This window comes from Tachypleus tridentatus, chromosome 7, assembly GCF_004210375.1.
Source record: "Tachypleus tridentatus isolate NWPU-2018 chromosome 7, ASM421037v1, whole genome shotgun sequence".
Lineage (NCBI taxonomy): Eukaryota > Metazoa > Arthropoda > Merostomata > Xiphosura > Limulidae > Tachypleus > Tachypleus tridentatus.
The window spans coordinates 56341886-56357420 of record NC_134831.1 but is presented as its reverse complement, the minus strand read 5'-3'; the positions used below and the strand labels follow the sequence as shown (position 1 = coordinate 56357420).

Genomic DNA, 15535 nt, shown 5'->3' with positions numbered 1-15535 from the left:
AAATTTGTTCAAATTTCGACTGTGTTTATCCATGTATCAATATGTCAGTAATAATAAATACAGTATGGCACCATCTATTGATTAGCCCAACAAATAACAATTCATAAAACATTTTAACAATTTGGGTATTAAAGATTCAGATAATTAGAAAAATAAATATATGTGCAACAATAATTTATTTATCATATAACACAATTATAGATAAAAGTACACTATTCACAAAAACATGACTCTCACTGAAACTTTATGTGAAGGTTTAATTATATCTTTATTGATATAATTTATAAATATAATACTGAAAATGGAGTTTTTAAATTTTGTTTTTTTAATAAAGGGTACCGTTTTTACTGTGTAAAAACATTAAATTTACATCAGCATGATTCAAACACTTCTCCTATGCAGTATGTCCCAGAATAAATCCTTTTTTTAGAAAAATCTTATTTTTAATTTTTTTATTATGAGTTATGAATACAAACAGCTGCCTGTATGTTGGTGTTTTGCTAATATAAGTAATTTAAGTAAACTTACAAAGAAATGCTAAATTACACACACACACACACACACACACACACACATAGTATTCACAAATTTGGGAGTGTCATGTTCTTAAAGTATTCAAGTGTATATCAAAACTTTATGAATTGTATTAGTTTCAGTTCTACTTTCTTTAACTTTGAATTAATGATCTTACTATTAAATATCTTAATTTCTGGCTGACTAATTAAATAGGAAAATGAATTCCATTAGACTTGACTACAATGATAACTTCTCTTGTACGTTAGACTCTTGATTTCAGATGTAGCAATTTTATTTTAATGTACTCAATTATTAGTATATTATTAAACATAATTTATTGTAATATTTGTTATAGCTTTCTAATTATTGAAGTTTTTTTTTTTATAAAACTTAGGTTTTGTAATATTTTTAATGTTGTGTAAATAATTGTGATATTTTACTACTAGGGAGAACCTGGAGAAATAGGACCTTCTGGAAAGCCAGGACCTCCAGGACTGGTGGTTTGTTGAATTTTTAGTTGTTTTTTTTTTAAATTAAGATAGTAAATGGTGTCAGAATTGTTATTTTAGCAATATTATGTGACTCATGTCTACTTTTCACATTTTGTGGGAATTTAGACATTTTATTAATGGTGATGTTATTTTTATAACTGTATTCCATAATTTTCTTACTGGAATTGAGTATTGAAGCCATATCTGGCTTATTGGAAACATTTCTGTTAATGTTTACTTGTGTAAAGTTTATTTTGTGGTCTATTACTAGTATATTTTGAAATGTGATTTGTCATAATATGTTTCAGATCTCTTTAGATGTGTGTTAAAATCTTTTTATGATATATATTTTTTGGATATTTCTTGATATTGTATAAATATTCAAAATACATGCAAGTGTATAGAGACAACTCAGCAAGTTTTTAGCCAAGTGAATCAGTTTTTGACAGTGAGAAAATTTAAGAAAGTTATTATTATTTTATTCCTGAATAATATTAAATGTAAGATACTTAATTCCATTAATATTAGTAATTGATTTGTAAACTAATATGTTTTTATTTTTTTTAATGAATTCAAACACAAGCTATTAAAACCATATATTTCTTGATAGATATTTATGCATATAATATTTTACTTGTTAAATAAAAACTAACTCTAACAACAATAATACTAGTATTCTTGTTCCATGTAATCACTCAGATTCATAGCTTTACATATCATGGTTGTCTGGGCACTTGACTTATGATATGTGGGTCACTTGATCAACACCTGTTCCCAGCCTTATTTTTCTTTTACTTTCTGAGGGCATTATAAAGTGTCAGTCCATCTTGCTATTCATTGGTAAAGAGTAGCTCAGGAATTGGTAGTGGGTGATGCTGACTAAGTGCCTTCCCTTTTGTCTGTCACATCAAAATTATGGATGGTTAGTGCAAGTAGTTCTCAAGTAGCTTTGCACAAAATTCATTAAACAACCAAATAAAATTCAAGGAATATGTAATTGGAAATTTTGTTATGAAGAATGATTTAAATTGACAAAGTCACAATAATATGTACGATATAATAAAGATATTTTAACTTAAAAAAACATCAGCATGTAACAAATTTTGTTTACTGTGTGAACAAGATTAGGATTATAAATATTTTGAGCTAAGATTAACAAAATACAGCAAATAAAATTCCTTAAAGTGTAGTATTCAGTAATAATTTGTATTTTGTTTCATCACAGTTAGACTTGTCAAATAAACACATTATATATGCTAAGTGTAATAAATAAATAGCTGTTATACAGCTTATTCTTTTATTAGTAATTATGTAAAGAATCGTAAAGTTCACATCAAGCTGTATTTTATTCTCGATTTATGAATTTTAGGGGTTTCAAGGACTCCCTGGACCATTAGGACTGCCAGGTCAACAGAGTGAAAAGTCCAAGGTTTTATTTTTATTTGAAACCTTAATTTTTTTCTGTAGAACAGTTTTCTTATTGCTACAGAACTTTGTGGTTACTGTATGTATTGAATGTTCGTTTATGCTAAATAAAAATAAATACATCTTAGTTTATTTTTATATACTTCAAAAATAATTTGTAGACTGCTTATTTTATGTACTTTCAAAAAAAACTTTTGTTGAGCATTAGCAAAAAATATGGTGAGCCATATATTGTAGATATTTGATACCTGATTTTCTTATTATATGAAAATATATGTTACTAGACCTATGTCAACTTTAATTATACAAAATTTATCCATCTTTCATTATGTTTACATCATCCTTAAAACAACACTGTTTAGTTATGAGTAATAAAGCTAAATGAAGCAAATTAAGTAATTTGAAATATTTTGTTCAGTATCAAAAGAATCTTTGTTAAATATTATAAGATCTCTCCATTTCTCTTATCAGTTATTTTCAAATCTTATCTATAAATTAAGCAAATTGTTAAGTACTTTTGCTTTAGTTTTTAAAAGCATTTTTTTCATACATTTTTATCTTTTATTTAATTATTTAGAATTCTATTTATAAGACCTCTCTTCACTCAAAATTAGTTTATCATTGTTGTAATTACTGTGGTATTTTGGAACATATATGATGATAAAGTTGGAATATATTGTATGCTGAAATAGAAAATATTAGATATATTTATTTTTTGAGGTTGCTTGTGGTAAATAATTTCTTTAAAAAAATTAAAACTTAGAATTTTAGTTTAATATTATGACTCACATTTCAACAATAATTCAAGCATATTGATGTATTTGAATTAATAATGTTTTTATTATAATAATTTATTTGAAAGACTGAGTTTTGATGCATTTTAACAAGAATTTCTTTAAATGTTATTTAATGACTCAGCAATTTCAGTGGAAAACTTTATTTCTGTTTTAATTTACTCTATTTAATGTACATACCATTCAACATATGAAGAAGGCATAGAAGCTCCTGGAGTGTTGTGTAAGGGTGGTAGATCCAAATGCTACCTAATGCCATCAAAATAACATATAAGCCATTATCTAGATACTGGGCCCTGCATGGCCACGTGGTTAAAGCACTCGACTCATAATCTGAGGGTCACAGATTCAAATCTCTGCCACACCAAATATGCTCGTCCTTTCAGCTGTGGGGGTGTTATAATGTGATGGCCAATCCCACTATTCGTTGCTAAAGTAGTAGTCCAAGAGTTGGCAGTGGGTGGTGATGACTAGCTGCCTTCCCTCTAGTCTTAAACTGCTAAATTAGGGAAGGCTAGTGCAGATAGCCATTGTGTAGCTTTGTGAAAAATTCAAAACAAACCAATCTAGATACTGAATGTTGATCAGTCTGTTCTAGTAATTCAGTTACCCATTCATATGTTTTCAAAAATTAAAATCATTATATTTTGATCTTTTGTAAATGTTTACAAACAGTAAGATACTGTCATTCACTGTCATTGAATAATTATATCTAGTATTTAGTGATTATGTTTTGTGAATTAGTTTAAAATTACTGTTTATTTTAATACCAAATATATTTTATATCTTCACAAATTAAACATGTCATTTTTCTAAACTGATTTTGAAGTAGTAGTTACCCTTTTTTCATACAGGCTATATTTAACGGAATCTAGAGAAAGCAAAAACTATTTGTTTTTGTTATTTTGAATCCATATGAATTATCAGAACCCCTTAATCTAGTATTTGCACACTTTTTTTTTAATCTTACCTTCTCTGTATCGATTCCAGAGGAGGCTTTTTTTATAGGTTATGTTTGTAAAACAGATGTTGTTAAGAACATTGTATGATCATAGAATAGTTAGTGATATGGATTTTTATCAGTTTTAGAAGAAAGTACAAGATTAATTTTTACAGGGTCCCAAAGGTTCTAAAGGTGACCCTGGACCTCCAGGTAACATTGGACCTATGGTGAGTTGAAAGAATGTTTGTTTTGTTTCAATTAAAATATTTCATACAAGATATGAAATATCAGTATTTGAACTTACATTGCATGTTTTATATACAGTACCAAAAAGATTTATCCAGCAAGAAGTAATGAGAAATTAGATTTTATTAAATTAATTGGTTGATTACATGGTGAGGATCTTATAATTCATATTTTGATAACCTACATGTAATATCTTGCATTTATCATAATTAAAATCCACCTGCCATTTATTTGCCCAACACACCAAATGATCTAAACCCTTTTGTCAAACAGAAGCATCATTTTCACACCCAAGATCTTAATATCATCAGAAAATGTAAGTAATTTATTTACCATTCCCTCATCAATGTCATTAATGTAAATCAAAAAGAGCAAATGTCCTAAGATTGAGCCTTGTGGTACACCACTTGTGACATTAATCTAGTTTGACTGAACTCTATGTATAACAATCCTCTGCTTTCTTCCATCAAACCATTCTTTTATTCAATTAGTTAACTTATTCTCCACACCTTTAGAGATAAATGTTTTTGCAAGCCTTTTATGTGGCACCTTGTCATATGCTTTCTGAAAATCCAGATACATCAAATGCACACCCTTACCCTCATCTACACATACAGTAACATTTTCAAAGCATGTCAAAAGATTTATGAGAAAGATTTCCTCTTAGTGAAACATGTTCATTATCTGATAAAATTGTAAACTTTGTTAAATGACTTTGCAAAGTATCTTTTATCAGACTTTCCAAAACTTTTCCCATAACTAGTGTAAGACTAATAGGCCTATAATTGCTGAGACAACTCCTTTCACTTCCCTTGAAGTGACATTTGCTAATTTTTAGTATATTCATACTTGTCTTCTATTCAAGGATTTGTACAAAATTGTGGCAAGTGGCTCACATATCCAATCCGTGACCTCTTTTAAAAACCTTATGGAAATATTATCTGACCCAGGAGCCTTATCATTCTTTAAGCTTCCCAATTTTATTTTAACAAGCTCAGAATTTATGCAGTTGGCTTGTTCAGCTTTGTTTTTGTGTATCAATTGCTCAAGATGAGGAATATTGCATGTATTCATTAGTAAAATCTGAAGAAAAAACAGAATTTAATAACCTAGCCATTTCACAATTATCAGATACTAGTCTTCCTTTATCATCCTTAAAGGGCCCTATCCCCATCCTAACATTTTACTTACCCTTAATGTACATAAAATAATCTTTACATTTAATTGTTGTATTTTCAATCAAATTGTTGATACTTTTACATTCAGAAATTATTTCATCTAAACATTAATTGAATGTGAATAATTCTGATAATTTAAATCTTAATCTATCGTACGCTAAATAACTACAAATTAATTTGATTTGAGTTAATTTTATGTTATGTAATATATAATAAAACGAAATATTTGCCATGAAACTAGTAACGTGACATATGTGTTTATGTGGTAATTGTAACTTAATCACATAATGTGACAAAATGAATTTTCATTTGTGACAAAAATTACTGATGCTTATATACAATAATTTATTTGTTTCACATAGGGAGAGTCTGGATACCCTGGAAAAAGAGGACCAGTTGGTAAACCAGGTCAGAAGGTAATTGCTTGCTAAAATTTTAATTGAATTTTTAAATACTAATCTTCTATATCAAGTCAAATGAATAAAGTATTTTTATATAAAACAAAAATATAAGCTTCTTAAAATATACATGTAAGTGAGCTATATACTTTTAATTTTAATTTTGATGCATAAAGAAAAGTTAAATATCAGAATTTGGTATTGAAAACAAAAAGAAGTATAGTATATTTCTCATACAGTACTTCCCTCCTCTCACAAGATCAACTATTCTCATTCAATTCTGCCATCTATATGCAAATTTTTATATTACCCATGCAACAAACCTTCCACATCCCTTTATTGGAATGAAATAATTCCAGTGTGACTCCCTCTATGCATCTCTACCAAACTATCACTTCTTATTTGACAGTGTTTGCACTCAGACACATTTCTTCTTCTTCTTCTTTTTTTTGTTTCAATTAGTGTTTGAATTATTTCTCAAACTGGTTCAATTTAATATACTCAATTAAAGCATTTTGGCTCACTTAACCCTGTTTTGGTCGCTTTTGTTATTTACTTCTGATGCCTTTGTCAACTAAAACAACATGAATTCTATTTTTACATGGACAACTTGCTACTTCAGGCTATCTTCAATAAGGAGTTGGCCAGTAATTTTCAGCAGCTTCTCCTTAGTGCTGCTTGGGTAGGCTGGTTGATCAAACTGAAGGAGCCCTTCTTACATCCTTCCTAAATACTTTGTACATTTGGGTATCTTTCTTCAAATCTAACCTTCTCCTCTCCAATTCTTTTCTATGGAATTTTCATTTCACTATGCACTGTCTCCACCCTCAATTTCTGCATATGAGATTCTGTTGCTTTTGGGTATGTTGTCTTCTATGACACTGCTATTACCTCTTGGCTATGCACACATGCACTTTCTTTAGTGGATTCTGCATGATTAATGGAATCTTACATGAAATCCCTTGGATGCTTTCATCACATATCCTCCTTCCCTTACAGACACTTTTCTTTAATGGTTGGACAGGTTTCACACATTGGTGTCTGGATTTACATCTGTTTAGGGATGCATCCCTTCAGGACAAGAGTGCATAGATTGATCACCAGGAGGCTCAGGTCATTGGTCTATTGATGAACTATCTTTACACATGAAATTTCAAAGCTTCTAGCCATTTTTTGGGCTTTGGATCCTTTTCTTCCCATTGCCAGACATCTTAGGGTAATGAACCATTCTGACAATTCCATGGTGGTGACATATCATTCACTAAAGTAATCCTCATTTGAGATCCCTCTGTTTTCATACATTGGATCTCCTGTATTGGGTCAATGCACAACATATTTGTGTCATTGTGTATCATGCCCAATGTGCCATCAATCTTATGGGGATCATCTTTCCTACCCTGATAAGATTTACCCAATGGAGTGGTCCCTTCATCATCTTGTTTTCTGGTGGCTTTGTGATATTTTCCCTCACATCAGTGATTTTTACCACTACACTCAATTCTCAGTTATCTCTCTTTTGATCCCTGGTGTCTCATGCTCAGGCTTTGGCTATAGATGTCTTCAGCCAGAATTAGTCACACCTATTCCTATGAGTTTATTCTCATATTTTATTGCTTCATTAGGTAGTTTTCCTTATTCAGGCTATTCCATGCTCAATCCTTCTGATTTTCTTCTAATGGCCACTCCACCATTGTTTCCTTGTTTACTACAACTATAATTATTCCTTCCTATGTCGCTTCTCGTATTACCAACCTCCTTTTTCAATCCCAATCACTGATTCCATATCTAACATTTCACATTCTCTGTCTTTATACCTGGCTTTTGTATGGCCCTTGGTAAGGAGATCTGGTTTCCCCCATCATGTAGCTTTTCCTTTGGATCATTCTATCCATCTTTCCTTCATGGAAGTGTATCGGAGAAAATGGAAGGTCTTTTGCACATGCTCCCAGGCTCAGAGATGTTCTACTGCTGACCCTGCTGTTGCTGGTGTCTCAGGGTTTCTGACATAGCTTTTTGACCACAGGTTTTTGATCTCCACAGTTTCAGATTATCAGACAGCATTATCCCATACCTTTCATCTTTCTCATAACTGTAGGTTTTTCTCTTGCCTGTCCTCACAATGTTAATCTGTTTTTTCTGGATTTATTGACTTCTTTGGTGACCTGCCCTTTTGGACTGGGATATTAATATGGTTTTTCATTTCTCTTCCTTCACCTCTGTTCAAACCTCTTGTGTTCTTTGTTTCACCTGTCCCTTAAGGCATATTTCCTTCTCCTTTAATTCAATGGTCTGAATTTTTGCCATTGACATTACATGCACACTTTACCACCATGTCTATCTTCTCCTTTATGTGAATCATTCCTCCCTCCCCAAACTCTAGCAGCTCATGAAAGTAATTTCTCCTTTTTGCTTATGCCCCTTCCCTCCATTTCTCATTTTGGCCCCCATACAGATCCAGATATATTTCTGTGTTGTGTGTGTCCTTTGTTGTTATATTGCCTGCACAGCTTCCTTCCATGATTCCCATTCCCATCTCTTCATCCAGTGGCAACATTCTTCATCCAGAGATCTCTCCTTCTTACTGTTATGAGTTAGATACATTGTTTGATCCATTTAATTTATTCCTTCTTGTCTCCACTGCACCATATTGTGTATTGTGTTACCTCTCATCAAGTCCAACACTTCACCTTTTTTTTACTTCTCATCTTTGTCAATCTTTGGAGAAAATTGTACAATCAGGTACGTGGATCAACCCTAACATGTTTGTCTCCTATTATTTACATTTTATTGCAGTTTTGGATTTTTGCTTTCAGTCTGTGGTTATACCTCAGACTTTGGTGCAACTTTGATGCTGTGTAAATCTGTTAATGCTTTATTTTCTTTCAGGGGCCCATTTTTTATACCTTCATTCCTTGAATACCACTTTGAAGTGAATGGTGCCTGATCAGGTATTTCTTACCTTTTAAATCCATACTGTATGCCATGTTTACTAGCACTTTTTTTTCAATAGCTCTACATGCTTACCTTTGAGATGGGGTGTTTCATAAGATTACTTGTAGGTGAATAACCTTGCAGTATTTTGCTTTGTAAACATACTTGTTCCAAACTGTACCACCAGAGGATTTTATGGGTAAAACATATCGGGATAATTACTCATTCCTACCATGCCTCAATTGAATACATTAGTATGGACTAATTTGGAAAATAGGATTTCATGATCATCCATTGTGCTGCCTTGGGTGTCGATGTTCCTTTGAGCTCTCAAATGCATTCTCAACTCAATTCTTCTAGTGGAGTATGGGAGCCCTTACCACTTACCAGTTCTAAGCTGCTGGGGCAGTTAGCTATGGAGGCACCCTGCTGGATGGGTTACACATAAGATGACTATGGCTATAACCAATTAGTTCAGAGTAGGGAGATGGTATTCTGCCAGTGTAATGATGTAAGATCCTCTGATTGGTGCTTAATCATGTAACAGAGTGAGACTGCAAAATACAGTTCATCCCTTTGATTGGAAACTTTCATTCTACTCTCCTGTGAATATTGATACCCTGTGGGCTGGTTTTGAATTTTGAGTGAACCAATCAACATAAGTCTTCACACAGGTTTCAGATAGTCTATCCTTCTCCTTCAATTGCTCCTTGTGTGTTGTCATTTACACAGGATTGTTTCTGTTCTTTCCTAGGATTTCCTTTGTTCTCTCTTATTATATGGATGTTATTGCCCTTTGGATAGTTCTGAGCTGTCTTACAGTCATGAGAGTTGATGACATGCAGTAGAAGTTCTTTTGATACTATATGTCAAATTGTCAGACTGATAACTGAGCTAATCCTGTGCAATACTGGAAAAGGAGTCGTTTTCAGTTCCCCAGTTCTTGGGTTTGAGGTGAAGAGAGTATGATCCTCATCCCACCCTTATGCAGTTGTCACTACCTGCAAGGAGGTTTCAGATTTATTTGACTTATTGAGTATGGTCTGCTTCACCCTAGCCACTCTACACCATGGGATGCATCCTCGTTTACCAATTTTCATATTGTGGAATTGAATTACTGTATCTATCTGCTTAAGACCTCTTTTTTTATCACATTCTTTCCCACTTGGATGTGTTCCTCTTATTTTTTTTCCTGTTTTTTTTTACACATTACACATATGAGGGGTACAATTCCCCATTTCAGATCTTTAGATCTGACTGTCTTTCCTAAAACCAGTCCCTCCTCCTAATCAGTGTGGAATTCTAGCTAATCTTGTGAGTTAAAATTGTAAATTAAACTTTTCCTGTACTGAAAATGTATTTCCAATAAATACTTCCCTCCTCTCACACTTCCCACTAACTTCCAGTGTTTCCATCATCTGCCAAACTTTGAAATGATAGTTTGATAGAGGTGCATACAGGAAGTCAAATGTGCCACAAGAATGTACTATGTTACTATTGGTACATAGATGGTTCATTATTATTTGCATGAGACACATTCAAATAATTGATTCTGGCAAGGGGTTACAGAAAGCTTGTAGCATGCATAATAAAAAAAAAAGAGGGTTTTCATGTAGAGGGTATCAAGGAACAGGAATAGCTAGTCTTGTGAGAGGAGAGAAATACCTATCAAAAATACACTTTCAATGTAGGAAAATTATAACTAGAAAAAAAACTTGCTTTGAAAGCATTTCCAAGTTGCATAAACATCTAAACAGATAATATAGCATTTAAAAAATAACTTAATCATTGTAACAAACAACTTAGCATTTTATTTTTTTTGTTACATTGGAAGTGAGTCTGTAAACATTTAACTTAATTTGTTGTTTGTGACAAATCACACTGTTACTGATTGAAATAATGTGAGAAATACTGTCAGACTGATAATTTGTGTGTCATGTTAAAATGATTTTGAATATGAAAATAAGCAAGTTGCATGCAATCATAACCAATGCAAAGTCAGAGTGGTATAAAATTCCTCAGAACTATATAGTGAAAATTGATAGTAATTATAACAACATTTTTAATACAAATATTCATGCTTAGATTATAAAAATATGCTTAGATTGTGGATTTAGAAATTTGAGAACAGGGATATCTCCAGGAATATAAATCAATTTGAGAAGCAGGGCTACTTACAAAGAGCCCTTGAATATGTCATTCTCCAACTATAGTAAGCAAAGTGCAAGGTTTTATAACAGTTTGGAATTCGCAAACAAAAAAAGTCAGTGGTAAAACCATAAACATACTCTAGGCAAAAATATGCATTATAATCAAGAGGGATCTCAATCTGTATATGAGTCCAACAGGGTATAGGATCACAGTGTTGTACCTCCCATTCTATTGTTACATAGTTCAAGCATCTTAAAAATAAATTAGGTATTCATGCTATTCTGTAGGAAGATAAACCAGTCAAGTTGGTAGATGCCATGCCTATGAATTTCTGTGTGATTGGAATATTTAAACAGGCACTGAGAAATAAATATCATGCAACGGATGGATTGAAGGCATTCAGTTAGGGTTGGTGTATTTTGGACTTGATAGCCTTATGGTATGGAGCCTTTTCCCATGATAAATGTACTGACAAACTATTTTCGAAATATACTTTGTGAGACAGAGCATGACTAAATATGGTAACACAGAGCATAATGATACCATGTTCGTATAAAGTACTCTACACGTGTTGGAGCTTTTGAGTTGTTGCGTTGTACTAACAGCTGCTTGTGGTTAACCCTTTATATCAGTTGATAAAAATCTCGTGTGAAAACTCTGAGTTCAATTCTGCTCATATAAGAAACAAAAACTATACATATTATGATTGAGGATGTAATTTTAAAGAATTTTTATATCTTTTTTTTTTACCATTCTAAAAGTGATCTACATAAGCATTTTTATACTTAAATTTATTCTGATTTCTAGTCAAAGATTCATATGACAGATTGGCTGACTTGTACATATACTTGGCCATTTAATGTCTTCTAGGGTGAAAATGGGGAAACTGGACTTGTAGGACTAAGAGGACCTCATGGTTTCATTGGAAACGTGGTAAGCTGTCAGTTGGCTGTGCACAAATGATTGTTATACAGAATCACAACATAGTAATATTGTAGTGAATGTTTCTGGTTCTAAAAGAGATTAACTGATATACATTTTTGAATAATAGTTCTAAATTTTTATGCATTGTAAGATGAAGATAGGTCAATATTAATTTGATTAAAACTGTAATGAGTGTTTAATATATATATATAAATATAAATCTTAGGTGTCCTGCAATTGGAATTAATATTTTTTTGCAAAAATATTTTGACTTACAATTTAAACAGTGTCAAAGTACATATGATCATGGAGTAAGATATGAAATAAATTAAGCCATGGATTTAAGATTGAGAAAGATATTGTTAATTGGAGGCATTACAGGATATGTCTTGAAACCATTCTTTTCATTTTTATACATTTTGAGGGATTATTGCCTATTAAATACGTAAGTGTCAAGCACTAGAGAATGATGGTCATTGAATGAGTTCTTAATCATTTAAGATTGTGTCCATAGTTCTAAACTTAATCACTAATTTTTGGGCAGACTAAACTGGAATTAGTGAATTTATAGGACATAGTCATACGTTACATCTAACAAAAAGTTGGAAATTAAAGGCCAAAATGGTCAAAAAAATTTCTCATAAAAGGACATCCTTGAGTAGCTCAGTGGTAAGTCTGAGGGCTCACACTGCTAAAAACAGGATTTTGATATTTGGGGTGAAGCACAGACAGCCAATTGTGTAGTGTTGTGCTTATAAACAGACAAAGGAACTTGGGCATTAGTTTTATTTTGTGTTTTCAGTTATATCAAAAATGGCATAGCTAAAATTAAATGAAATTGTTTCAGGATTATGTGTAGTATTTAAACAAAAGCCCTTTCATCACATCTAATAATGTATCAGGCTGATAGAAAATTATTTAAACCTTTGGAAATATTTTTGTTATAAACAATATAATTGATCCAGATGATGCTCTCGTTCACTTTTACTCCTTTTTTTTTTTTAAATTTAGGGCTCTCATGGACTGATTGGACCTCCTGGCTTTCCTGGCAATAATGGACTACCAGGAGAACCAGTAAGATAATACTCATAATAATATATGACTATTTTGACAATTACTCAAAACACAGAAAAACTAATGAAATCAGCAAAAGGCCTAGCAGAAGTACAAGAGGCACTTGGTTTATCACAGTATAGAATAAGTCTAAGGAACAAGATTGATTGGGCTATTACAGAAGGTTTGTATACTTCTGTATACAAATCTAAAATAACTACACATTTTTGAATTTCACTAAGGTTTGGTTTAGAAGATACTGTGTGTGGATGTGTTAAAGTGTTAAATTGGATCAAAATGCATTTTGATTGAATTGATTGTATTTGTAACATCTTTTTTTCAGTACAGATATTTATACTTAGACCATAAAGATATGCCTAGATTGTAGATTTAGAATTTTGAAAATGGGGACATCTCTAGGAATATGGGTCAATTTGAGAAGCACTAAATAAGTAATAATTGAATGTCTTCTTAACATTAATATAATACACATTATAACAAATAAACAGACAAAGGAACTTGTGCAGTGTAACACATTTTGTACTTATTAATAAAATTACGTGACTTATTCTTGAAACATCATGTATATAACGTACCTAATACTTCTGTAATGTATATTTATATAGCTACAAAACTTTTGAATTTCTTTAAGCTTTTATTTGGAAGATGCGATATCTGGATGAGTTAAAGTGCTAAATTCAGTCTGAGGTGCTACATTCTTCAGCAGGGTCCATCTAAGAACCGTTACAGTATAGAATACTGGAATTCATAAACAATGTCCATATCAATGAACATGTATTTCTGATTTGGAATTAATATTTTTCAAGAAAAGTATTTTGTCTTATAATTTAAACATTATCAAAATGCATAGGATCATGGAGCAAGGTATGAATTAGATTAAGTCAGTTCTTTTGTTCTTACAAACAAATAATAAAAGATAAAGTATTCAATGAATAATTTCTCAATCACGGAGAATAATGTGGACTTAATATCTTGATGCATCAGGTTGATAGAAAATTATTTAAACTCTAGAAATATTTTAACTATAAACAATAAAAGTAATACAAATAATATTCTTGTGAACTTTTCTTTCTTATTTTTATTTAATTATATGCTTATGATCTATTTTTGCTATAAATGATAAAAATAATTATTTAACCTATCTGAGGTCTCTTACAGGAAAACCAGTATGATGCACTTTTATATATATGTATATGACGTTTACAATGCTTAGCCACTGTGTGTTACAATTTTTTCATAATTTTTAATGAACATATGGTATGTTGTAATACGTACATGCAACAAGTATTGGGTTAGTGTGGTATATAGACTGACATTGCAAAATTGAACTTGCCACTAAGGCAAATCCGTAAATACACTTGCACAAATTATAATTTGAGTAATTATTGTGTTCTATGCACGTTTCGAAAGGTTGATGTTCCTTTATGTTTTCTAAATTATTTTATGCCACTTTGTTTTTTATTCTTCCTACATACCTCTGATATGTGGTGGTCATTGTGTAGGTTATACAAGTTTGTTTTTACATCATTAGCAAACATGATTTTGTAGAGTACAGTTCACTACAATCTTTAAGCCTTTTGTAGCTTTCTTATCCATTTGTTAAGTATAAATAGACTTGTATGACTTTTTTTTTCATATTATTAAAATTATAAGGTCAAGGTTTTGTAGGATAATTTGTTAAAATGGTGTTGTCTGTGCTTAATAGTATAAAGTTTGATGCTGCTTTATGTATTTCTTCCAAATGTATTTTGGGTACACTCTAACACTAACTTAAAAATGTTGGCTTCTGTAAGATCTTTAAAGGTGGAGATTCCTACACCATTTTGGTCTTAGGCCCATTTTTAAATGTTACTTGGTTGAGGACTCCACAACACTTAACAAGTACCTGTCACAATATAAAATGTCAGTAGTTCAATGGTGAAATATATGGTTTTAGTGAGGATTTTTTGCATTAAAGCACTGTTGGTTGTTCTTTGTTCTGTGCTATAGCCTGTGAGGTGTAACAATGTTTTGATGAGTACAGTTGTAGTAGAACCTTTGATCAGTTTTAAATTGATGTTTCATATCTTTTTAGTTTTATCTGACTGTGTAACTAATATTACTTATGAGTAGTGCTTAATTCAAGGCAATGGCTCATTGGTGAGTTTCTAGTTTTATAATTGTTAAAAAAAAAAGATTTTTCAACACCTGTGATTGATACAACACAAATAACCATTGTATAGCTTTGTGCTTAGCAAACAAACAGGCATAATCAAAAATGGGACAGATAAGGCTTTGGTACAACATAAGCATGTGAAATTTTCTACTCTACTTCCTGCTGCAATTTTTATTGCATTGATGCCTTTCATAGTTCTTGTTAATATGGTGTTAATGTGGCTGATGGAGTTGTCTATAAAAGGTTACCTACACGTAATTTATTTTTTCTTCCAAATGGATAGCAATACCTATGAAAGAAGGTCATGGT

At 31.5% G+C, this 15535-nt stretch overlaps 1 protein-coding gene across 7 annotated transcripts in view; it reads left to right on the top strand.

Moving 5' to 3' along the window:
* LOC143255719 (uncharacterized) overlaps positions 1 to 15535 on the top strand; it is a 106192-nt gene that overhangs the window by 78252 nt on the left and 12405 nt on the right. For all 7 annotated transcript variants that reach the window (XM_076511820.1, XM_076511818.1, XM_076511819.1 and 4 more), the window contains 6 exons: positions 963 to 1016; positions 2377 to 2436; positions 4343 to 4396; positions 5956 to 6009; positions 11944 to 12006; positions 13009 to 13071. In XM_076511820.1, coding sequence (XP_076367935.1) covers positions 963 to 1016; positions 2377 to 2436; positions 4343 to 4396; positions 5956 to 6009; positions 11944 to 12006; positions 13009 to 13071 — 348 coding nt within the window. The remainder of the gene's footprint in view (positions 1 to 962; positions 1017 to 2376; positions 2437 to 4342; positions 4397 to 5955; positions 6010 to 11943; positions 12007 to 13008; positions 13072 to 15535) is intronic.